At 43.0% G+C, this 25,810-nt stretch overlaps 1 protein-coding gene across 2 annotated transcripts in view; it reads left to right on the forward strand.

Annotated features, from left to right (window-relative positions):
• vps13a (vacuolar protein sorting 13 homolog A) overlaps nt 1–25,810 on the forward strand; it is a 366,579-nt gene that overhangs the window by 336,125 nt on the left and 4,644 nt on the right. For both annotated transcript variants that reach the window (XM_067983108.1, XM_067983109.1), the window contains exons 69-71: nt 14,662–14,747; nt 22,332–22,455; nt 25,318–25,392. In XM_067983108.1, the coding sequence (XP_067839209.1) occupies nt 14,662–14,747; nt 22,332–22,455; nt 25,318–25,392 (285 nt within the window). The remainder of the gene's footprint in view (nt 1–14,661; nt 14,748–22,331; nt 22,456–25,317; nt 25,393–25,810) is intronic.

Here is a 25,810-nt window from a genome sequence, read left to right on the forward strand (position 1 = left end):
TGTCTTCCTTTTTCCTCAACTGAGGATTCCCCTCCACTGTAGTTGACTGGGCCCTCGACCGTGTCCGTCCCATTTCCCGTACTCCTCCTCTCACCCCTTCCCCTCCCTCCCAGAACCACAATAGGGTCCCTCTTGTCCTCACCTTCCACCCCACCAGCCTCCACGTTCAACGTATCATCCTCCGCCATTTCCGCCATCTCCAGTATGATGCCACCACCAAACACATCTTCCCCTCCCCTCCCCTTTCAGCATAGCGAAGGGACCGTTCCCTCCACAAGACCCTGATCCACTCTTCCAATCACCCCCACCACCCGCTCTCCTTCCCATGGCACCTTCCTGTGTGAGCACAGGAGATGCAACATCTGCCCTTTCACCTCCTCCCTTCCCACCGTCCAGGGCCCCAAACACTTCTTCCAGGTGAAACAGTGGTTTACTTGTACTTTTTTCAATTTAGTATACTGTATTCGCCGCTCACAATGTGGTCTTCTTTACATTGGGGAGACCAAACGCAGATTGGATGATCGCTTTGCTGAACACCTCCGCTCAGTCCACAAGCATGACCCTGACCTTCCAGTCGCTTGCCAATTTAATTCTCCATGCCACTTGCACTCTGACCTCTGTCCTCGGCCTCCTACACTGTTCCAATGAAGTCAACAGAAGCTCGAGGAACAGCACCTAATCTTTCGATTAGGCACTTTACAACCTTCCGGACTCAACATTGATTTCAATAACTTCAGATCATAACCACTGCTCCCATTTTTTTTGGACAGCAGATGCTGGTAATGGTTCTGATGTTGCCATTTACTGCTCCTCTAGACTCATCTTTTGTTTCTTGTCCCATTACCCCTTTGCCTTGCACCATCACCTCTTTTATCATTTAATCACTCATACCCTCCAGCCTATCACAGACCTTCCCTTTTGATCTCTTTCCTCTCTACCCCACCTCCCCCCCCGAATCCAATCACCCCTTTCCCTGGCCCTGTACTTGCTTAAAAACTGTTGAATCTTTAACTTCTTCCATTTCTGACGAAAGGTCTTCGACCTGAAATGTTAACTCTGTTTCTTTCTCCACAGATGCTGCCTGACTTGCTGAGTATTTCCAGCATTTTCTGTTTTTATTTCAGATTTCCAGCATCCGCAGTATTTTGCTTTTGACATTTGATTGTACACTTGTTCATGTCCTTTAAGTGCTCCATTAATTTCTCCAGATATCGTTTAACGGAAAGGATATCTGAGGCAAGGAAGCACAGGAAGTTACTGATAGAAAGTGCCTTTGTGCTAACCCAGGCATGGCATCTGTGGGTAGTTCCTGCCCTGTGTAATTTTTGGTCTACAAGTCAATGAAGTGTCATCATGTTTTCATGAATCTTTTGGGCCACAGGTCTGATTATTAGAGTCCAAGACATCACAACCCACGATCCAAACAATAGGGTAAAGGAATGGTCATAAAAAGCCCACTATCCCCAGTCCAGCAATGAATAACACCCATTGTAATTAGTGTCATAAAATTAATTTCTTACATGTTGATGAAAGTATGTGTTGTATTTTGAAACCCAATTGTGATTTGTTTAACATACTCTTACATAAGAGTTTATTAGAAATGTGCTAAGAAACCTGTAGATTATTTGTAACAAAAATGAATACCAATTTTTATCAAACAATATTAAACAATTAAAATAAGATTCTCCACCAGCTCAGCTGTTAAAGGCAATGAGAAGCTGCGATATACAGATCAATAAGGTCAAAGGTTTGATCCCCAGTCTGAATACAGTTAGGCTGATGTTAGAGCTATAATTGATCTTAGTGTCTTGCCCATCACCCCTGTGATTGTCCGCCAATACTTCAATTTTAAAATTTTCATCCTTGTGTTCAAATCCCTCCATGGCTGTGTAACATATCTCTGTAACATCCTCCAAGAACTCTGCATTCCTCCAACTCTGGACTCTTGTGCATCCTCCACTCCCTTTGCTCTACCATCGGCTCCCTAAAGCTTTACGTCTCTCCACCTCGCTCTCCTTTAAGACCCTCCTTAAAACTTACCTCTTTGACCAAGCTTTTATTCACTTTTCCAAATATCTCCCCCTTTGGCTCGGTGGCAATCTTTGTCTTATTACTTCCTGTGAAGCACTTTGGGACATTCTTCTATATTAAAGGTGCTATATAAATGCAAGTTGTTGTTCGTGCACTTAGTTAAAAATTGGTAGTGGGAAATTGATCAGGTTTCCTGATTGCTTTATAGCAATCCCTGCTGGAAATAGATGTGTGGATGTCAGGTGAGGATAGTATCAGGCTTAGCTGTTATGCCCCTGCAATCAGGTAGCCTGCCAACACTCACTATCTCGGTGCTCACATACGAAGAATGGCCAAAATTGGATGAGGTAGCAAGGCAATGGAGCCATACCTCAGGAATCGCTAGCCGCATGGCAAGGAAGAGGGAGCTAAATTCACGTGAAAATGTAGTGGATAAATAATTTAAAAACACAAACTTCCCGGGAGACATAGCTGCTCAAAGTGTAAAGATCTCAATCCATGGCAAACATGTTGGAATACAATGCTAAGATATATCAACGGGCATTAATAGATTTTCTGTTTCCATACTTAACATATTTGTTCCCGCTTAAACATATTTTTGATATGTTATTGACTTTTAAAAGTGATCTAGGTTGAAGCCAGATCAACCTAGATCAAGCGGTAACAAATACTTGATTTTAACCCCCTCCTTCAGGAAAGGGTCAGGCAAGATGTTAAAATTTTTAAAATGATGATCCTACTCCCAGCCCACCGTATTCCCGGCCACCGCAGTATTAACGGGAGCAAGTAACGTAGTCAACGAGTCTCCCAGTGCAGAGACGAGAGGATCATGAATATCAGGGTCCTATGATACAATTAGGATTCCGATGTGATTTTTAACTACTGCAACACGGGTTACATTCAGGTCAGCAAGATCACTAGGGATACCCTGGCTGATTGGATCCTGACTGATCGGTGTGCTGATTGTAAAGGGGCCACGACCTGAATAAAGCTGCAACATTCAGAGGTTCTCTTTCACTTCATTGTGGGCTGTGATTTTGTAATCACTGTTGGGTTTTGCTAGCATTTTGGAGAATCTTAATAAATAAGTCAGAGATGCTGAGTATGGGTGCTGCTTTAGTTGTACTCACTGGAGTGAGGAGGAGGAGGAGCAGCAGCAGCAAAGGCATGTGAAGAAACAGCTGCAGAGAAGGCAGCAATAGAAGGAGCATGCTTGCAAAAGGCCTTTTCTACCTCAATGGGTCTACAGACAAGGCACAGCTTCCTTGGCCAGTCTGAGGAGCAGGAGCTTTTGTTTCAGGAGGCTCAGATTGTCAAGGCAGCTCATTGCAGATCTCTGCAGCCTCCTGGAAGATGACCTGCTGTCTGCTTAACCAGGCGGCCCTGCCATGTCAGTGGCAGTGAAAGCAACCACCACCCTCAACTTTTACGCCTCCAGATCCCAGGGAACATCGCTCAGTCAGCCACCCACAACTGCATCAGGCAGGTCACAGATGCTTTATTTGCCAGGGCTAATTGATATATCTCATTTCCCCCTACCTCCTCCTCTCCCCCCACCCCACCTCCAACCTATGATTCGAGCTCGCACCAGTGTTAGAGGATGGCTGCTCGGGGACAAGGGATATCCCCTTCTACTATGGCTGATGACACCTCTTCAAACCCCCACCATTCCATGACAGAACAGGTACAACAACAGCCACATTACCACAAGGTCCATCAGAGAGCAGGCAAATGGGATGCTCAAGTTGGGATTGAAGTGCCTTAATAGGTCGGAAAGCTCCCTGCAATATTTGCCAGCCAGAGTCTCCAGAAAAATTGTGAAATACTGCATTCTCCATTAAATTACTCAACAAAGGACTGGAGGTGAAGGACAGCAGGACTCATCATCTGATGAGGAAGAGGATGGTGAAGAGAACATGATGCATGGCGGGAGGAGCATCTTGTGGCCTGAGATGCACTCATAACGCAGCACTTCACCTAGAGACCTCTTATTCCTACCACTCGTGACCAGACCCCCTTGCACTAACAGTCCTGCCACCTTCACACTATTGATTTACAATCCTCCAAGTTGTCACCTTGAAAACATTGAATCGATTTCCACATCTATGACATAACGATAAGGCAAACATAGAATTTGCCTTGAAAGGAGATGACACACGACAGTGACAAAAGTGAGAGGTTTTAATGTGCACAAAAAAACAAATATTTCCAAATTAAGTAATGAAACACCCAAGTGTGTACCCTAAGTTCTCTTTTTAACTGATTTCCTATGTCTACCACTTCTATGAGGTGCAATCCCAGTGGCTTGAGCAGAGCTGGTGTTAGTCTGCTGTGCACCTTCCTGAGACTCCTGAGATGTTCTTAGCCGACGACCTCTGAGTGCTGGATCCCATGAGGCCCCTGCTACAGACTGCTGCTCCTGGGCTTCTGCTAGAGCAGCTGAGGTTCAGGCACCATGTCAGATATTGGTTGAGGGGGTGGTAAACGAGGAGACATAGTGACCTCCTGAGAGAGGTCTGCACGTACTGCACCTGCACCGCCATGTTCCCTCACTTGGTGCAGCGGCACATCAGTCCTGCTGGTTTGCAGGAGAGTAGGCTGGAGATGAGTGACGTGTTGGAAGCCCCGATCTACTCTGTCCACCAGCTTCTCTAAGGTGAAGCTCTAAGTTGGAGCCCAGTCTGTATCAGGGCCGCAAAGACTGGTAGTACTGACTCCTGCTGTGAGGGCCTGGCTGCAATGTCCGTGGAGGTGGCCATATGCTCCAGGGAAGATTGGCTCAAGTATTCTCCTTTTCATGGCTGGCCCCCAGAGTTGTACATCTCTCTCTCTCTCTCTTTCTCTCTCTCTCTCTGTCCAGCTGAGCAGAGCTTGGAGTGAACGGCGCCCTCCTGTATTCTCCTCTACTGTCTTTACCACCACTATCTGCTCCTGTTCACTTGTGCTGTGGGACTCAATAGTTGGCGGTCCATCTATCTGACTAACACGCCCAATCGATGTGCCAGTCTATGCGCTGGTGCCTGCAGAGCAAGTAGCATGTGACGGTGCATCCTTAGGAGGGATGATTTCCGCCAAGGATACTTCTTCCTCAGTGGGCTTTATTTGAGGGTCCTGGAGGAAAGAAGAAAGGGTGAAGATTTAGTAATGGTAATTAGAAAATGTAAATGTGCACATGAAGCACTTAACTGTGCTGGTTGATGGGTTGAAGTTGACTGAAGGTGCAGTTGGTTGTGGGAGATGAGGGGTTATAAGGTTAATACGGATCCACCAACCTTGCCATCACCAATGCACAGGTTGCTAGAGGTACTACTTATTTCCAGTGCCTCCTCCGGCGGGCTCGCTTCCACAAACTCTGGGAGTCCTCCGCAGATCCTGGCCCTATCCCTGGAATTCAGCGCTGTCTTCCGCAAAAGGGGTGGGACAGCATTATGAGTGGCTAGCAAAGATGTGTGCTTCTTTCGCATGTGGTGCATAAGATGAAAGGGAAAATCAGGCAGATGTCATAGGAGTGGGGGTGTCATGTGTTTGCGGAAACTGGCTACGGTACAAATTGAGGAGGAATGCTGAGAGTAGGTGCAGGTCGAGCAGCTCAGATGAGATGAGGATGGGGTTATTGGCGGCAGTGAAAAAAGGAAGCAGCGGGTGAGCATGTGTAAGGAGTGGGGATGAGAGGTGGTTCAGTGGACCATTGTGATTGATAGTGAGGAAAGTGATGCAGGGGTGAGGAGCAGTGTGACTGGTGTATGAGGGACAAGTGAGAGTGGAAGGAGGTGCATTGTAGGAGATGGGTAAAGAAGGACATGTACTGACCTTTCCTGACCTAGTCAGGTCATTGAAACACTTCCTGCACTCGATCCAGGCCCTTGGCATTACGCTCCTGCTGCTCACTTCTTCAGCCTCCTCAATCCAGGCCACCTTCGTTGTGGCAAAAGGTGGTTTCTTCCCACTTGTGGGGAAGAATATCCCTCTTGGCCCTCACTGCACCTATCAAGACCTCCAGGGAAGCATAGGACACCTTCCCTCTCTTTCCAGCCATGTGAGTGGGCGGGTGAATCAACCTTAAAAAGAAATTTGAAAGCATTATTTAAATGAGGCCTACTTGTTAAAATTGTCCAGGCCCCCACGTCGCATGTCTTTGTTGGCTCGTCGCCTGCAACGTCCCTCGCACCCTCCATTTCCGTCTTGGAATTAAAATCGGTGCCTTGGTATTTATCGTAATGATAACCATTCAGACTAATTTGAATTTTGAGCATCACTGCTCTTCAGATGTCATGAATGCAAAATTTGAAAACTGTATGAAAGCTGTTAAAGAACTCAAACACATTGATTCTCCAATTGACTCCTAGTAGACTGTTAAGCTTCAAAACCAGAGGGAACTAGCATAAATTTATTTTTCCCCTCCTAGACAACTTGAGATTTTCCTGCTTCAGGAATTTAACTTACATGCACCCCTAGATTCCTTGAATTTTTTTCTTCGAGAAATCAAAGTGAAGGGTCATAGTACACAGCATCACCAAATTTGAAATAATAGAAGAGAATTTGAGGTAAATTGCAAAGCAGTGATTAGGTGATGGAAAGTTTGGGTTTTAAAATCCTGATGCTTGTAGGAGCAAGATTAAGGAAGGTAAGGAGTTCTACAATTTTAAAGTATTAGGAAAGAATGAGTTGGAGATTATGCAATGAGAATGTGAGGGGGAGGAAGAGCTAGTTTAGAAAGGATTACTGAAATCCATATGAAAACAAAACACAAGATTTTATTTTGAGTGCTGTATGTTAACATTCAGAATCTGGCACTAGCTCTGATCTTTAGTATGATTGTAAGATTGTGGTATGTCACCAGGAAGGCAAGAAGCTTTGACTAATTTGAACCAAAATTCCCCACTTCTGAGTCAAGTATAATTGGTGTATGGCCACAGATTTTTATTTTTTTTTATTTTTAAATTTATATGTTCCTTCGTGCCAAAAGAAAAATAACCATCATATGCTTGTGCTGTGTACGAGGCATTTGCATCATGACACTGACAAAGATCTGGTATATTAAAATGAATGCATTCTAGAAACATATTAGAATGTCCTCATTAATATTCGGTTGCATAAAATGGCACACTGCTTCTGAATAACTGTTTTAAGATATCATTATACTAAAATGCATGACATCAAACATAATGAAAATGTGAAATATTTTGCTTGACAAACTGTAGAGGTGGTGAAAAACACCATTTTAAAAATATTTAAAGGAACAAGCATATCACAATCTGAAGACTCAGAATTAGATTTTGCTGCAGATTCTTCTAGATTGAACTGATCCAGTTCTCAGGCACTTGCCAGTTTCTTCTGCTTTTTACCATTACTTTTCATACTACCAAACAATACTAATATTAGACCTAAATCTGCTTCTCCATTTAAAATGAGAGCTGTGTTCTCCTACTGGTTCAGTGGGCAGGTGTACTCTGTGGTATTACTTTAAGCTATATAGATAAGGAAAGTACCAAAATTCAATCTTTAGTGTCTACTAACTTAACCAATTTCCTCTAAAGTGTCAGTAAGTCCGCTGCACCCCAAGGTTACAAAGGAGAAAAATTGGTCACAGTTCCCATTTCTGCATCTTAATCCAGAGACTCTTGCTGGAAGTATATAAGTAGACACCAGATGAGAACAGATAGGACACAGCTGGGATTGCCTACATGTAAGCAGTCTGCTAACAGTGAATGAGGAAAGAAGGGCTGCTGCAGCTAGAGGAGCCATCTCTAGCATGAGGCATCACCTTCAGGAAGGGAGGATCAAGGGAAAAAAATTAAAGGAGGATAAAAGATGTGAACTTATTCAACTTATACCGTACTGATGGTAATAGATCCATTTGCAATATTTTAAAATAGTTATCCCGTTAGTGTCATTCAGGTTATGGTTTTGAATGGTACATCAGTATATAAAATAGACAATGAATAGTTTCTTTGTTTTAAAAGCGTTTGTAGCATTTTATTAAAAGATCATATTTCCCTTGGATATAAGAGTGTAGTTTTGCCACTCCATTAAATGTGTTGGCCAAGAGAGAAGTTGAGGTGGAAAGAATTGCATCTTTTAATGGAAAGGTGGATAAATACTTGAAACTGAGCAAGATAAAGGCATATGGGGAGTGGGATTAGTTTTGGATTGCTCTAGCAGAGAGCCGGCACATCTGCAATGTCCTTTTATGCTGTACGGTTCAATGGAAGATCTTGGTGATGTAGGAAAACAAAACATGCTATAGTGAATGATTATTACCCTTAGGGTAGAAGTCTAAGAAGTAAATTGCATTATAAAGTGGAATCCATTAAGTTTCACATGGGAGGAAGGTAATGCAGCAGAAGCAGAATGGTGGAATAATTCAGCTGTTCTGGGTGGAGCATCAGCTTAGGCTTCACTGCTGGTGTAATCAAATCAATTTTCATAAAAACAAACCAGGAGATTGAGATAACATTAAAGGGAATACACTAGGAAACAAAAAAAAGCAATATTGCTGAGCAGTGCTTAAGAACAAAGAAAACACTTAATTACTGTTCTCTTGGAAAAAGCTGAGTATGATGTAGAATGAAAGAACTCAAAAACATCATAAGATGCCACAAAGCTGTAAAACAACCATTAAGGTAGGCCAGGAGAAAGTAAGAGACAATAGACCATTTAGAATTAGATATAGAAGATTGCTTGAACTGAGTCAGACAGGAGTTAGGCTTATTCCTCCTCTTAAGAGTTGGGATATAAAAAGACTTGCACTTACATAGCACCTTTCGCAACCTCAGAACACCCCAAAGTGTTTTACAACCAATGAAGTACTTTTGAAGTGTAGCTACTAATGTAATGTAGGAAACGTGACAGTGAATTTATGCACAACAAGGTCCCACAAACAGCAATAAGAAAAGAAGCAGATAATCTGTTTTAGTGATGTTGGTTGAGGGATTAATATTGGCCAGGATACCAAGCAGAACTCTTCTGCTCTTCTTCACATAGTGTCATGGGATATTTTCCGTCCATGTGAGGGGGCAGATAGGGGCCCAGTTTAATGTCTCATCCAATAGACTGCACCTATGATAGTGCAGCACTCCCTCAAAACTGCACTAAAGTGTCAGCCTAGATTATGCGCTCAAATATCTCGAGTGGGGGTTGAACCCACAGCCTTCTGACTCAGAGGCAAGTGTTCCACCACTGAGTCAAGGATGGTATCTTTGGATATGCCCAAAACTTTCAGAATTAAGTAACAGACTTGCCATTTTACTAAAGAACCTGTGCAGTGTTAAAGTAGAAGAAATTCTCAGAGTTCATGGAAAAGAAACTGGGCATGAACAGTTCCTACAGATTGGAGGGTGGCAAATGTAACCCCACTATTTAAAAAAGGAGAGAAAAAACAGGGAATTACAGACCAGTTAACCTAACATCAGTAGTGGGGAAAATGCTAGAGTCTATTATAAAAAATGTAATAACAGAACACTTGGAAGGCATTAACGGGATTGGACAAAGTCAGCATAGGTTTATGAAAGGGAAATCATGCATAACAAATCTACTGGAGTTTTTTGAGGATGTAACTAGTAGAATTGATAGGGGAGAACCAGTGGATGTGGTGTATTTGGATTTTCAGAAGGCTTTTGATAAGGTCCTACACAAGAGGTTAGTGTGCAAAATTAAAGCACATGGGATTGGGGGGGATATACTGGCATGGATTGAGAATTGGCTGACAGACAGGAGACAGAGTAGGAATAATGGGACTTTTTCCGGGTGACAGGCAGTGACTAGTGGGGTACCGCAGGGAGCAGTGCTTGGGCCCCAGCTATTCACAATATATATCAATGATTTGGATGAGGGAACTAAATGTAACATTTCTAAGTTTGCAGATGACACAAAGCTGGGGTGGAATGTGAGCTGTGAGGAGGATGCTAAGAGGCTCCAATGTGATTTACTCAAGTTGGGTGAATGGGCAAGAACATGGCAGATGCAGTATAACGTGGATAAATGTGAGGTTATCCACTTTGGTTGTAAAAACAGAAAGGCAGATTACTATCTGAATGGTGATAGATTGGGAAAAGGGGAGGTGCAACGAGACCTGGGTGTCCTTGTACACCAGTCGCTGAAAGTGAGCATTCAGGTGCAGCAAGCAGTTAGGAAGGGGAATGGTATGTTGGCCTTCATTACAAGAGGAATTGAGTACAGGAGCAGATGTCTTACTATGGTTATACAGGGCCTTGGTGAGACCATATCTGGAGTATTGTGGGTAGTTTTGGTCTCCTTATCGGAGGAAGGATGTCCTTGCCATGGAGGGAGTGCAACGAAGGTTTACCAGACTGATTCCTGGGATGGCAGGACTGACGTATGAGGAGAGATTGGGTCGACTAGGCCTATATTCACTAGAGTTCAGAAGAATGAGAGGTGATCTCATCGAAACATATAAAATTCTAACAGGACTAGACAGACTAGATGCAGGGAGGATGTTCCCAATGGCTGGGAAGTCCAGAACCAGGGGTCACAGTCTCAGGATACGGGGTATGCCATTTAGAACCGAGATGAGGAGAAATTTCTTCACTCAGAGGGTGGTGAACCTGTGGAAATCTCTACCACAGAAGACAGTGGAGGCCAAGTCATTAAATATATTCAAAAAGGAGATAGATATATTTCTTAATGCAAAAAGGATCAAGGGATATGGGGAAAAAGCAGGAACAGGGTACTGAGTTAGACGATCAACCATGATCATTTTGAATGGCGGAGCAGGCCGAAGGGCCGAATGGCCTACTCTTGCTCCTATTTTCTATGTTTCTATGAAGGCCTTTCATTTAGCCAAAACCAGCACTGTCTATAGGATTACTGATGTGGAGATGCCGGTGATGGACTGGGGTTGACAATTGTAAACAATTTTACAACACCAAGTTATAGTCCAGCAATTTTATTTTAAATTCACAAGCTTTCGGAGATTTCCTCCTTCCTCAGGCAAATGTTTTGGCTGAGGAAGGAGGAAATCTCCGAAAGCTTGTGAATTTAAAATAAAATTGCTGGACTATAACTTGGTGTTGTAAAATTGTTTACAATATAGGATTACTGCCAAGGGTTTCAAAAGCCGCAATCCTTTCAAAATAAAGATAATGTTTTTGTACAATTTAACTATGCTTGATTTCGGTACTGGCTTCCATTGTCCCCATGGAAAGCCATTTTTGTTGCCTCATCCATACAACAATATCATTCCTCACTGCATTCATGTCACCAAAACAAGTGTCCAATAGAGGATAGGATTAATGGTTTCATCTCCTAATGTAAGAAGACCAGAACTGGTGCCTGGGTCAAGTTGATGGCATCCAGGTACTAGGCACTTCACCTCAAAAGGCCATACACAATATTTAAAGGAACTATGCCATTGGTTGTGTTGCGATTCACCCAAACAGCGATATATGATTGGCCAACACAGCAAGTTAGCAAAGCATTGTCTAGAGTTAAATTACTTTCTGGTGCCATTGTAATTATAGCTCTGAGTAGCTCTACATACCACTATATATAAAATATGAAGATACAATAAACTTCAAGATTAACAAACTAACATTTATTCTCATAGCAGTACAATTCTAGAAATACAATCTCTTAAAGAAAATTATGCATAGAAATGGTTAAGGTAAGCTAGTGGTCACTTCTGATGCTCATTGATTGAATTCTTCTATGTTCCCATACACATGTTCATTTAGGATAATGAACTGTCTTTCAGGCTGGTATGGTATGAAGTAATTTTTACAACTGGTAAGCTTGATACAACTAAAACCTCTCTGTTCTGCCCTGAAAGAAAGCCTTGTTTAGGTTTCTTATCTAAGCAGGATGAGGAGCAATAGGCGCTTCTTCAAAGGCGCAGGATGAAAAAGGCACGTGCTCTCCAAAAGGGAATCTTTTCATGCACATCATCCTTCGTTATTAAAGCTGGTATACAAGTGGAAAAGGAAATATAAAACACACAGTATAAAATGTAACTTTGTCTCTCTTTTGTACCTCAAGTTACCTTAATAAACCAGATCTTGGCATACCCAGCCATGCATAATATGCAGAAGTATACTTTGTACTTGTCATAAAATCCAGTTCAGTGCTTCAAAAGGTTTTTTTTTAAAATCTGTTTTGGGGTTTCTCAAACTTTGAACAGGTTTACTTGTCCCTGCTGATCAAGATTTTCCTGGCATTCTTCCCTGGTTAGCTAAAATAAAGTTTGTTCTTACTCTAAATGGTGGTTTCACAAGTCTACTTTATGAATTAAGCACTATTCTTCAAAATTGTTTGGGTAAGATGGTTCTGTGTGGCTCCTTCAAGGGTATTACCAAGATCATTCATCATCCCGGTTCCCGGTTAGCTTTCCAAACTCATTGAGAAAGTAGTTTGACCGTGTCAAATGGTTTCTGTTTTAGCACACCAGTGCTTCTGATAGGTCTTCCTTTTTCCTCAACCAAAGATTCCCCTCCACTATGGTTGACGGGGCCCTTGACTGTGTCTGTCCCATTTCCTGCACTTCTGCCCTCATCCCTTCCCCTCCCTCCCAGAACCACGATGGGGTCCCCCTTGGCTTCACCTTCCACCACACCAGCCTCCACATTCAACGGATCATATTCCGCCATTTCCGCCACCTCCAGCGCGATGCCACCACCAAACACATCTTGCCCTCCCTTCCCTTTTCAACATTCCGAAAGGACCATTCCGTCCGCGATACCCTGGTTCGCTCTTCCATCACCCCCAACACCCACTCTCCTCCCCACGGCACCTTCCTGTGCAAGCACAGGAGATGCAACACTTGCCCTTTTATCTCCTCCCTTCCCACCGTCCAGGGCCCCAAACATTCCTTCCAGGTGAAACAGCGATTTTACTTGTACTACTTTCAATTTAGTATACTGCTCATGATGCGGTCTCCTCTACATTGGGGAGACCAAATGTATATTGGGTGATCGCTTTGCTGAACACATCCGCTCAGTCTGCAAGCGTGACCCTGACCTTCCGGTCACTTGCCGTTTTAATTCTCCTTCCCACTCCCACTCTGACCTCTCTGTCCGCGGCCTCCTACACTGTTCCAATGAAGTTCAATAGAAGTTCGAGGAACAGCACCTCATCTTTTGATTAGGCACTTTACAACCTTCCGGACTCAACATTGATTTCACAACTTTAGATCATAATCACTGCTTCCATTTTTTCGGACAGCAGGTACTGGTAATGGTTCTGCTGTTGCCATTTACAGCTCCTCTAGATCCATCTTTTATTTCTTTACTTGTCCCATTATCACACTCCTTGACTTGCACCATTATCCCTTTGTCACCTAATGAATCCTGCCCTGCACCCAATCACAGACCTTCCCTTTTGTTCTTTCCTTCTCCCTCCACCCTCCACCCTCCACCCCCCACCACACACATTTTCCCTGGCTCAGTACTTACTTATAAACTGTTAAATCTCTAACTTCTTCCAGTTCTGATGAACAGTCATCAACCTGAAATATTAACTCTGTTTCTCTCTCTACAGATGCTGCCTGACCTGTTTGGTGTTTCCAGCATTTTCTGTTTTTATTTCAGATTTCCAGCATCTGCAGTATTTTGCTTTTCTGTTTTAGCTTATATACTGCTGATATAGTTTTATAGGTTTTCTGAATCTTATTCATATCGGCATCAGTATTAAAATTATTGACACTATAACTTGAGCATTTCTCCTACAGTTGATTCATTAAATGTGCTATCTTCATACTAGGCCTTTTAGAAACCAAATACTGTTGGTGAAGAAGCCAGATTCCAATACGGGTGTTATTGTATTAGTTTATAATTTTCTTGTAATCAACAGTTAAGAACTGGACTTTCAACTTGCTAACCAAACTTTGATAGAGTGTTTTCCTTTTCTCAGAGATGGATGATCTCATCAAAGTAAAGCATTTCATTTAGTTGCCTAACATAAGAATGGCAAAACTAGCTCTCAAACAGTTGTAGACGAGCTCTAGTCTCGTAGCTCTGGGCCTCAGACTTGCATCATCTGATTGTCTGGCATGGACTTTTATTTGTACTGCTAACTTATTTTCTTTCATTAGTTAGTATCGTTTAATTATATAAAATTATTCCTAGTTCTTGAAATGTTACTTATGAACGGACAAAACAAATGGATGATGCCTACTGTTTTTCTTTTAAACTTTTATTTCTTCAACTTCTAAATAACCATACTGTCGCAGTTTCTCTGCCGTGATCTTCATTAATTTAGCTGTGTTTAGCTGACTCCAGGTGCGCTACTGTCAGGCTGGTTTAATCATTTCAGTTATTTAAGGTTAATCTCTCCCGGAGATGGAATTGTTTATACTACAAAGTGTTCCCTTTAGCAGCCTGGCTGAGGCGTAGTGAAGGGTGGTTGAGTTTGAATGTTAGTCAAGGCTGTAATTCAATCTTTTCCGTCTGGCTATTTGTGCAATGGTCATCAACTAGAGCTGATGATACAGTTTGTAAATGTTATACAATTACTATTATCATAGAACAAATTTATAGTTAAATTTTACTTTAATACCACATTTACATAAGGTGATTAAATTGTTTCTTACTGCAGTCATAATTCCATTATTATAATACAGCTGAAGGGAAAATACACACTTATTTTATCAAGTTTTTTACTACCTCTCTTTTCTCCTAGAAAATTGAAAATGGGAGATTTGCCAAATACAAGTACTTTGGCCATAAAATGATTAATGACTCAGACTTGTTTATGATTACAAAAAGGTAAGATTGTAAGCTATTACAGGCTTGGAAAATCTGTTTTGAGAATTGTGATTAATTTTGAACCCACTTTTAACATTTTGATTTCCAAACCTTTTGGTACTCATTAAATATTCAGAATCAAGTAAAGGCATAACGGAATTTTCCCACATTGACCACTATTGTTCTGCTCACCTAATTGCAAGGTTCTGTGTCTTTGTAATAAGCTTCATTTGAACTATGCATTTGAAACATTCCAAACCAATGGTGTGAAGTTACTGTTATGTTTTTAGATTTTTATGCTAGATGTGCTATTTGGGTTTAAGGTCAGTGACCACTCCCATAAGTGGACCTCTCATCTCCTACAAACCAAAGTGTGTCTTTATCTGCCCAAATCTAAGTAAATGTCGCAAGATCCAAGGATTGAACAGAGAAACCTTGCCACTGTATTCCAGTTTACTGGAATTTGTCATTTGCCACAACATCCAGCAGAAGAATGTACACACTATTGGACCGAGGTTCAGGCTATAAATTAATAGACAAATGTATTTAACATTAAGCAGGTAAATGAACAGTATTTGGTATAAACAGTATATTTACAGTAATTACAAACTTTACTATTGTACTTGCAATGTCAAAATAACAATGCTGCTTCTCCTGCACTAACCCCCCAACATAAAATTGACCCTTGAAACACCATAACTCACTAGTTACATGGGAAAATTATACCATGGAGCCACTGATTTAGCACAGTCTCTCTGTTGGCTTCAGACTGGCTGCTGACCAGCATGAAGTCAGACAAAGGTACATCATTCAACATCCTTTGAGTTATACTGAAGCAAAGGGTATTAGACAACTATCTCATGATTGCAGTAGGTTAACAGCTATTCATATATTGTCAATTATCAAGTACATCTGCTTCTTACAGTAAAGTTCAAAAACAGCTCTTAGTCTGCTTGTCTGTACCTGACCAAAGTATCAAGCTGACCAAATTTGAATACAGTTATTTCTAAACATAAAGATGTCAGAAATGCTTCTGAAGAATAATGAATCTTTAATATTTATTCTATCCAGTTTGAAAAGTTCCCTCACATACCTAACTACAACTCTGTGTGTACTGTGGTCAGCAAAAACAATTCCAATAGGTAATAGATCATGGACAAAAATGCTTCATTTTTGTCAGTTACTACATTTCTAGAAGTCCATTCAAGGTAGAGGTATATAACAGTTATTTCAACTTTTGTAATATAATATATCTCATCAGTTCTCACAACTCAACCCAAAGGAAGATTGACAATGTTAGTTGTCTTGTATGTCAGTCTTGTACAGTTCCAGCTGGGCACTGCACATACATGTGTCCAAAACCTACAGTTTATTCATATTCAATGTGAAAAACTATATGCATTTAAAACTGAGGTACAGCTTAGTGGCACAAGTTGGTGTCCCAACACACTGCTCAAAGAGTGGAAGGAAATAGATTTCTCAAGCCAGGTTATGTGGGATAGTGAGGTGATGGCTTGTGAAGTGCAGGCCAGTTGCTTGGCAGTTAGTAAAAGCAGCAGGAAAGTCACCACAGGTTATGCTCATGCATTTCCTCACAAGCTGTCACAGAGTAGAGAACGTGTCATTTGCAGTGATGATTGGTTGTGACAGAAATTAAGCTTTTTGTCTATGATGGATTGTTGATTATATTCTTTCTTGCTGGTCACACATTGTTAAAGTCTGGTACTGTTAGCTGATTTTGAAGCTACAGAAAATATACATTACAATCTGGGATATAAACTGATCCTTTCAGATGCATTATTCCTAAGAAACATTACTTGACATCTTTCTGCTTAGGTGTCACTATATTCAATTTAGTCAGCTTGTCACCTCAGTTAAGTACAGACAGACATGCTGAGTGATACTGTAAGTGGCATTTGTATTTGTGTACACCTGTGTATGGCTGACCATCTAATATAGTTAAGAGAAATAGTCTTTAATTCCTTTTATACAGTCTGTAATTCCTTTATCTTCAGGATATATTCAAAGGAGTTTGGGGCTATATCTTGGCTATATTGGATCAACTCACTAGTGATGCTGAAAAGAGCAGCAATAAGCCATAGTGACTCCATAGAAATATACAGCCATGTAATTGAAGTGTATTTCAAGGATCAGTTTTTTGTTGAGAGGTAGAGCAGGCAAGTCATTTTCGTTGCCTTGGCGTTCCAAGGAGAATAAAATTCACAGTTACTGTAAATATACTTTTTGTATGCAGTGCTGTTCATTTACCTTTTTAATGTTAAATAAATTTGAGTGTTGGTTTATAGCTTGAGCCACAGTGTGGTAGAAAGCTTATTCTTTCATCTCCTGAAATCAAGATCATTGGGTTGCACATGATGTAATCCAGGAGAAGGGTTCACTCTTCAATCCCTGGGTCTTGATGCTCCTACCGACATATTGGGCAGGTAAAGGTATACTCTGATTCATTGGGGGTGAGGTCCACGTAAGGGAGTGGACATTGAACTCAAAGAAAATATGTTAACTTAAATGCCAAAACTGTAACCATGGTGCAATGGAACCCGACACAATGGGAGGTGGAATATAATATGAGAAGGAAATATTTTAAACTTGGGAATTGCAGTACAGCCTTTTAATCTCTATACCCACCCCAATATTTCAAATGGCTCTTTTATTGGCAGGAGTGCCTTTAACAAAAGGCCTTGGATGTCATGCAGTACTCATCCGCCACAAACTCCGTTCCCCAGCCACCGACTCCATCCCCCTCTCTGGCCACTGTCTGAGGATGAACCAGTCCGTTCACAAACTTGGTGTCCTATTTGAGCCTGAGATGAGCTTCTCACCACTTTTTTATTCATTCATGGGATATGGGCGTCGCTGGCAAGGCCTGCATTTATTGCCCATTTCTAATTGCCCTTGAGAAGGTGGTGGTGAGCTGCTTTCTTGAACCGCTGCAGTCCGTGTGGTGAAGGTTCTCCCACAGTGCTGTTAAGTAGGGAGTTCCAGGATTTTGACCCAGCGACGATGAAGGAACGGCGATATATTTCCAAGTCGGGATGGAGAGTGACTTGGAGGGGAACGTGCAGGTGGTGGGTGTTCCCATGTGCCTGCTGCTCTTGCTCATTTCCACATCGTTCACCTGAGGAAGGAGGTAGCCTCCGAAAGCTTGTGAATTTAAAATAAAATTGCTGGACTATAACTTGGTGTTGTAAAATTGTTTACAATTGTCAACCCCAGTCCATCACCGGCATCTCCACATCTTGTCCTTCTAGGTGGTAGAGGTAGCGGATTTGGGAGGTGCTGTCGAAGAAGCCTTGGCGAGTTGCTGCAGTGCATCCTGTAGATAGTATACACTGCAGCCACCGGTGGTGAAGGGAGTGAATGTTTAGGGTGATGGATGGGATGCCAATCAAGCGGGCTGCTTTGTCCTGGATGGTGTCGAGCTTCTTGAGTGTTGGAGCTGCACTCATCCAGGCAAGTGGAGAGTATTCCATCACACTCCTGACTTGTGCCTTGTAGATGGTGGAAAGGCTTTGGGGAGTCAGGAGGTGAGTCACTCGCCACAGAATACCCAGCCTCTGACCTACTCTTGTAGCCACAGTATATATGTGGCTGGTCCAGTGAAGTTTCTGGTCAGTGGTGACCCCCAGGATGTTGATGGTGGGGGATTCGGCAATGGTAATGCCGTTGAATGTCAAGGGGAGGTGCTTAGACTCTCTCTCGTTGGAGATGGTCATTGCTTGGCACTTCTCTGGCATGGATGTTACTTGCCACTTATCAGCCCAAGACTGGGTGTTGTCCAGGTCTTGCTGCATGCGGGCACAAACTGCTTCATTATCTGAGGGGTTGCAAATGGAACTGAACACTGTGCAATCATCAACGAACACCCCCACTTCTGACCTTATGACGGAGGGAAGGTGATTGATGAAGCAGCTGAAGATGGTTGGGCCTAGGACACTGCCCTGAAGAACTCCTGCAGCAATGTCCTGGGGCTGAGATGATTGGCCTCCAACAACCACTACCATCTTCCTTTGTGCTAGGTATGACTCCAGCCACTGAGGATTTTCCCTCCGATTCCCATTGACTTCAATTTTACTAGGGATCCTTGGTGCCACACTCAATCAAATGCTGCCTCGATATCAAGGGCAGTCATTCTCACCTCACTTCTGGAATTCAACTTTTTTGTCCATGTTTAGAACAAGGCTATAATGAGGTCTGCAGCCACATGGTCCTGGCGAACCCAAACTGAGTATTGGTGAGCAGGTTATTGGTGAGTAAGTGCTGCTTGATAGCACTGTCGACGACACCTTCCATCACTTTGCTGATGATTGAAAGTAGACTGGTGGGTTGATAATTGGCCGGATTGGATTTGTCCTGCTTTTTATGGACAGGACATTCCTGGACAATTTTCCACATTGTCGGGTAGATGCCAGTCTTGTGGCTGTACTGGAACAACTTGGTTAGAGGCACGGCTAGTTCTGGAGCACAAGTCTTCAGCACTACAGCTGGGATGTTGTCAGGACCCATAGCCTTTGCTGTATCCAGTGCACTCAGCCGTTTCTTGATATCACGTGGAGTGAATCGAATTGGCCGAAGACTGGCTTCTGTGATGGTGGGGATATCGGGAGGAGGCTGAGATGGATGATCCACTTGGCACTTCTGGCTGAAGATGGTTGCAAACACTTCAGCCTTGTCTTTTGCACTCATGTGCTGGGCTCTGCCATCATTGAGGATGGGGATGTTCATGGAGTCTCCTCCCCCCGTTAGTTGTTTAATTGTCCACCACCACTGATGTGGCAGGACTGCAGAGCTTTGATCTGATCCATTGGTTGTGGGATCGCTTAGCTCTGTCTGAAGCAAGCTGCTTCCGCTGTTTAGCATGCATGTAGTCCTGTGTTGTAGCTTCACCAGGTTGGCACCTCATTTTTAGGTATGCCTGGTGCTGCTCCTTGCATGCTCTTCTACACTCCTCATTGAACCAGGGTTGATCCCCTGGCTTGATGGTAATGGTAGAGTGAGGGAAATGCCGGGCCATGAGTTTACAGATTGTGATGGAATACAATTCTGCTGCTGCTGATGGCCCACAACACCTCATGGATGCCCAGTTTTGCTAGATCTGTTTAGCACAATGGTAGTGCCGCACAACACGATGGACAGTATCCTCAGTGTGAAGACGGGACTTCGTCTCCACAAGGACCGTGCGGTGGTCATTCCTACCCATACTGTCATGGACAGATGCATCTATGACAGGTAGATTGGTGAGGATGAGGTCAAGTAGGTTTTTCCCTTGTGTTGGTTCTCTCACCACCTGCCGCAGGTCCATTCTGGCAGCTACGTCCTTCAGGATTTGGCTAGCTCGGTCAGTGGTGGTGCTACCGAGCCACTCTTGGTGATGGACATTGTACTCTGGGTGGGGGACTTCATTCTGTGTCCTTGCTACCCTCAGTGCTTCCTTCAAGTGGTGCTCAACGTGGAGGAGTACTGATTCATCAGCTGAGGGAGGGCGGCAGGTGGTAATCAGCAGGAGGTTTCTTGCCCATGTTTGACCTTATGCCATGAGACTTCATGGGGTTCAGAGTCAATGTTGAGGACTCCCGGGGCCACTCCTTCCTGACTGTGCCGCCACCTCTGGTGGGTCTGTCCTGTCGGTGGGACAGGACATATCCAGGGATGGTGATGGAGGGGTCTGGTATGTTGGCTGAAAGGTATGATTCTGTGAGTATGGCTATGTCAGGCTGTTGCTTGACTAGTTTGTGGGACAGCTCTCCCAATTTTGGCTTGAGTCCCCAGGTGTTAGTGAGGACTTTGCAGAGTTGAATGCATCTAGTTTGCCTTTGCCACGTCCGGTGCCTAGTGATCCGATGCCGGGTGGTCCGTCTGGTTTTATTCTTATGACTTTTGTGGCGGGATTGTATAACTGAGTGGCTTGCTAGGCCATTTCAGATGGCAGTTAAAAATCAACCGCATTGCTGTGGGCATCATCTGCAAAATTTGAAATTGTACTCCTTATACCCAAATCCAGGTCATTTATATAAAAGAAAAGCAATGGTCCCGATACCGACCCCTGGGGCACCCCACTGCATACTTCTCCCCAGTCAGAAAAACATTCGTTCACCACTCCTCTCTGCCTCCTATCCCTTAGCCAATTACATACCCAAATTACCACTGTCCCTTTAATACCATCTGCTTCTACTAAATGTGCATTCTAATACTTCAATCACAACAAATGTTACGTTAACTGGCTTGTCATTTTCTGGATCATCCCTAACACCCTTTTTAAAGATTTGTGTTGTTGTTCACTACTTTCCAATGCTCCCATTTCTAATGATCTCCTGAAGTTAGTATAACAAGTAAATTACTAATTTCACTAGCCACTTGCTCGAAGTATCCTTGTGTGAAACACTCCACTTGCCTGGCTGAGTGCAGCTCCAACAACACTCAAGAAGCTCAACACCATCCAGGATAAAGCAGCCCACTTGATCGGCACCCCATCGCTGATCTACATTAGCGGCAACAACACGATTTTAAAATTCTCATCCTTGTTTTCAAATCCCTCCATGGTCTCCGCCTTCCTTATCTCTGTAATCTCCTCCAGCCCTCTGAGATCTCTGTGCTCCTCCAATTCATGCCTTTTGCGCATCCCTGATTTTAATCGCTCTACCAATGGCGGCTGTGCCTTCAGCTGCCTAGGCCCTAAGCTCTGGAATTCCCCCCCCAAAACCCCTCTGCCTCTCTACTTCTCTCTCCTTCTTTAAGATGCTCCTTAAACCCTACTTTTTGACCAAGCTTTTGGTCACCTGTCCTAATATATCCTTTTGTGGCTCTGTGTCAAATTTTGTGTGATAATTTGTGTGATAAATGCTGAGAGGCTGTTTCCCCTGGCTGGAGAATCTGGAACTAGGGGTCATCGTCTCAAAATAAGAGGTCGGCCATTTAGGACCGAGATGAGAAAAAATGTCTTCACTCGGGGTTGTGAATCTTTCGAATTCTCTACCCCAGAGGGCTGTAGATGCTCAGTCGTTGAGTATGTTCAAGATTGAGATCGATAGATTTTTGGACACTAAGGGAATGAAGGGAAAGTGGAGTTGAGGTAGAAGATCAGCCGTGATCTTATTGAATGGTGGAACAGGCTCGAGGGGCCATATGGCCTACTCCTGCTCCTATTTCTTATGTTCTCATAATGCTGCTGTAAAGCGCCTTGGGACGTTTTACTACTTTAAAGATGCTATAGAAATTCAAGTTGTTGTTGTTGCCATGAGGCAGGTGATGTGCTTCCAGTTATTAACCTGTGTGCTCTGAGCAAGTTAGTAAAGGTGCATGAGGGTGATGTTTTTTTCTTCCCTACTTCTTTCTTTCTGTCACCTAATTAGTCCAAGATGAGCTCCAAAGCCCGCTGTAGAGGGAAGTCTAAGCATGAGCCAGCCTGTCCATTCATTAATGCATTATACCATTACAATCAATTCAATTAAAACTTTAATGTAAATTCCAGGCTGTCAGTTCAAGTCTCCAATGTGGCGATGAAATTAAACAATCTTTGGACTCTATTAAAGCTTAATATTTTTGTTTGTGCCCTTTATTAAACTTATTGCACCAAATTTTACTTTCCAGAGGTATCTTTTTTGTAACACAAGGAACATTTGGACAGTTGACCTGTGAATGGCAATACAGCTTTGAGGAATTCACTAAAGAGCCTTTCATTGTTGATGGAAGAAGGTTACGTATTGAAGCCAAAGTAAGTGAATGTTTGGAAGCCAGCCTTATTTCTACTTGCATTGTTATTGATGACATACACTGTTAAAGAAATGAGAAAGAAAAAAAAGTGTACATTGACTTGTATGTAAAACAAAGCATTTTTTTCCACCAAGCTATCATCAGTAAACTGCAACAATACATTCAAGAAGGTCCTTGACTATTGCCTCTGACATGGGAACCTTGTCTTGTAGTTGTGGACCTATTCTCCAGATATTCCAGCAATTCATGATGCTTAATTGACCATAACTCTAAACATAACCCAAAATGACTGCCATTTCAATAATACTGAATGGTTTAAATTTATTATACCCTGTGCAATAACACTTTAAGTACAGGTATATCATAATTGTTACAATACCTAGGACACACTGTCATTTTTGCTATTGTAAAAACTCTTCCCCAAGTCACTAAACACAGAACTTCCAATTCCCATCTATCTAGCCCTTCTCACGATATTTCTGTAGCCATCGAGCTGCCCATTTACATGCTCACCTCTACCTTTAATGCCTATGTCCCCAGTAAAGCTCTTATCCTCTTCCACCGTGATCATTCCCCTTGGCACAGCCCACATCTTCGCTACCTTAAGTCCAAGGGATGCAGATTTGAACGTTTTTGGCACACATCTGGTTTATCCATTCATCGCTAGATCTGGCTGGACCACATAAAGCACTATCGGGCCCTGCTCTCCTGCCAAAACTGCTTACTATTCCAGGATAATCCTGGAATGCAAAGATAACCCCTTCTTCTCCACTACCAACCATCTCCTTAAACCCTTCTCCCCTGCCCCCTCACCTCCAAGTTCATGGATTTCTTTGTCACTAAGATTGAGACTATCCATTCAGCTGCCTCAGCCACATCCCTCCCTTTTCCTAGCCCAAGCTAAACTACCCCCAAGGTTCTCCCTTGCCCTAGCCTTGAACCCACAACTTTCTCTAGTTTCTCTCCTATCTCCTGCCATGCCCTCTCCAAGCTCATCTTGTCTATGAGACCCCCTCCTGCTCTTGCAACCCTATTCCCAGTAAACTGCTGATCACCCAACTTCCCTTCCTGGCCCCCATGCTAGCTGAAACTGTAAATGGTTCTCTCTCCTTAGTTACTATCCCCCTCCCTTTCAAATCTGCTGTCATCACCCCCCTCCTCAAAAAAAAACCCCACCCTTGACCTTTCTGTCCTTGCAACCTAACCCCTTTCCTCTCCTTGAACATGTTGTCGCCCCTCAATTTCCCGTATCTACCTTTGAACCTCTCCAATCTGGTTTCTGCCCATGCTACAGCACTGAAATGGCCCTAATCAAAGTCACAAATAACTATCTCTCCTCCTCCTTCTCGACCTGTCTGCAGCCTATGACACGGTTGACCACACCATCCTCCTCCAACGCCTCCCCTTCGTTGTCCAGCTGAGTGGGACTGCCCTCGCCTGGTTCCACTGTTATTTATCCAGTGGCAGCCAGGGAATCTTCTACAATGGCTTCTCTTCCCACTCCCTCAATGTTACCTGTGAAGTCTCCCAAGGATGTATCCTTGGCTCCATCCTATTTCTCATCTACATGCTGCCCCTCGGCGACATCATCCGAAAACACGTCAAGTTCTACGTGTACACTGATGACACCCAGCTCTTTGTCACCACTACCTCCACTGCCTTGGTTGTCAGACATCCAGTCCTCCAAATAAACACTGGGAAGACCGAAGCCATTGTCTTCAGTCCCACAAACTCTGTTCCCTAGCCACTGATTCGACCCCTGCTTCTCTGGCCACTGTCTCAGGCTGAACCAGACCGTTTGCAACCTCGGTGACCTATTTGATCTTGAGCTGAGCTTCAGATCCCATATCCTCTCCCTCACCAAGACCGCCAACTTCCACCTCCGTAATATCGACTATCTCTGCCCATCTGCTGCTGAAACTGTCATCCAGGCTTTTGCTACCTCCAGACACAACTTGCTGTCCTGGCTGGCCTTCCATCTTCCACCCTCCATCAACTTAATCTCATCCAAAACTCTGCTGCTTGTATCCTAACTCTCACCAAATCCCGTTCACCCATGACCTACATTGGCTCCTGGTCCCCGAATGCCTCGATTTAAAAAAATTCTCATCCTCATGATCAAATCCCTCCATGGCTTCGCTCCTCCCTATTTTTGTAACCTCCTCCACACAACCCTCCGAGAACTCTGGATTCCTCCAACTGTGCCTTCAGCTGTCTAGGCTGTTAAACTCTGGAATTCCATCCCTAAACCGTGCTGCCTTTCTACCTCTCCTTTAAAACGTACCTCTTGACTAAGTTTTCAGTCACCTGTCCTAATGTCACCTTCTTTGGCTCAGTGTCAATTTTGTCTAATTCGCTCCTGTGAGGTGCCTTGGGATGTTTTACTATGTTAAAGGTGCTAGATAGAAAGTATTTCCTCTGGTAGCAGAGTCCATAGCAAGGGTGCATGACCTTGAAATTAGAGCTGGGCCGTTCAGGGGTAATGTCAGAAAGAACGTCTTCATATAAAGGGTAGTGGAAATCTGGAACTCTCCCCCAAAAAGCTGTTGAGGCTTGGTCAATTGAAAATTTCAAAACTGAGATTAATAGATTTTTGTTAGGCAAGGGTATTATGGGTTACAGAACCAAGGAGGGTAGATGGAGCTAAGATACAGATCAGCCATGATCTAATTAAATTGCAGAACAGGCTCGAGGGGCTGAATGGCCTACTCCTGTTCCTATGTTCCTGTAATATAAATGCAAGTTGTTGTTGTAAAATAGTTAGTGAAGGTCAAGTTTTACAGGCAACTTGGTTAAAAAAATATCATGTTTGCACTGAGTGGATTATTTTTCCTCAACTAACATTCTCCACATTTTCTTAAAGGAACGGGTCAAGTCTGTATTCCATGCAAAGGAATATGGAAAAATTGTGAATTTCAAATCTGAAGATGATGCAAAGGTATTGAATTATCTTGTTTAATTTGGAAAACTATCCATATGGCTGGACATCATTTTGATCATTACCCATTAATTCTTTAAGTAGTAAATTCTGTTAAATCAATAACTTGTAAGCTCATTTGCCATTTCTTGTGTTTACTTCAAATTTGCCTTTTTTCTGGCCTGCTCCCTCTTTTTTGGTGGCTTGTCTGAAATTGGCAAACTTCTTTTCCTTTCCTCAGTGAAATTTGAGTGCAAGTGCCAATGAGATATGTTTGGGAGCTGAAAGGATTGTTGTAGCTACCTTAATGTGTGATTTTTGAATATGACAGGGTGGATAAATAACAGATTGGCTTATATGAATCTTGGTTACCCAAAGTCATGTAACGTCATTACTTCATATTTTGGAAGGAAGAATGAGAGGCAAAATGTAATAAATT

Source organism: Heptranchias perlo, chromosome 4 (genome assembly GCF_035084215.1).
Source record: "Heptranchias perlo isolate sHepPer1 chromosome 4, sHepPer1.hap1, whole genome shotgun sequence".
NCBI classification, from domain to species: Eukaryota; Metazoa; Chordata; class Chondrichthyes; order Hexanchiformes; family Hexanchidae; genus Heptranchias; species Heptranchias perlo.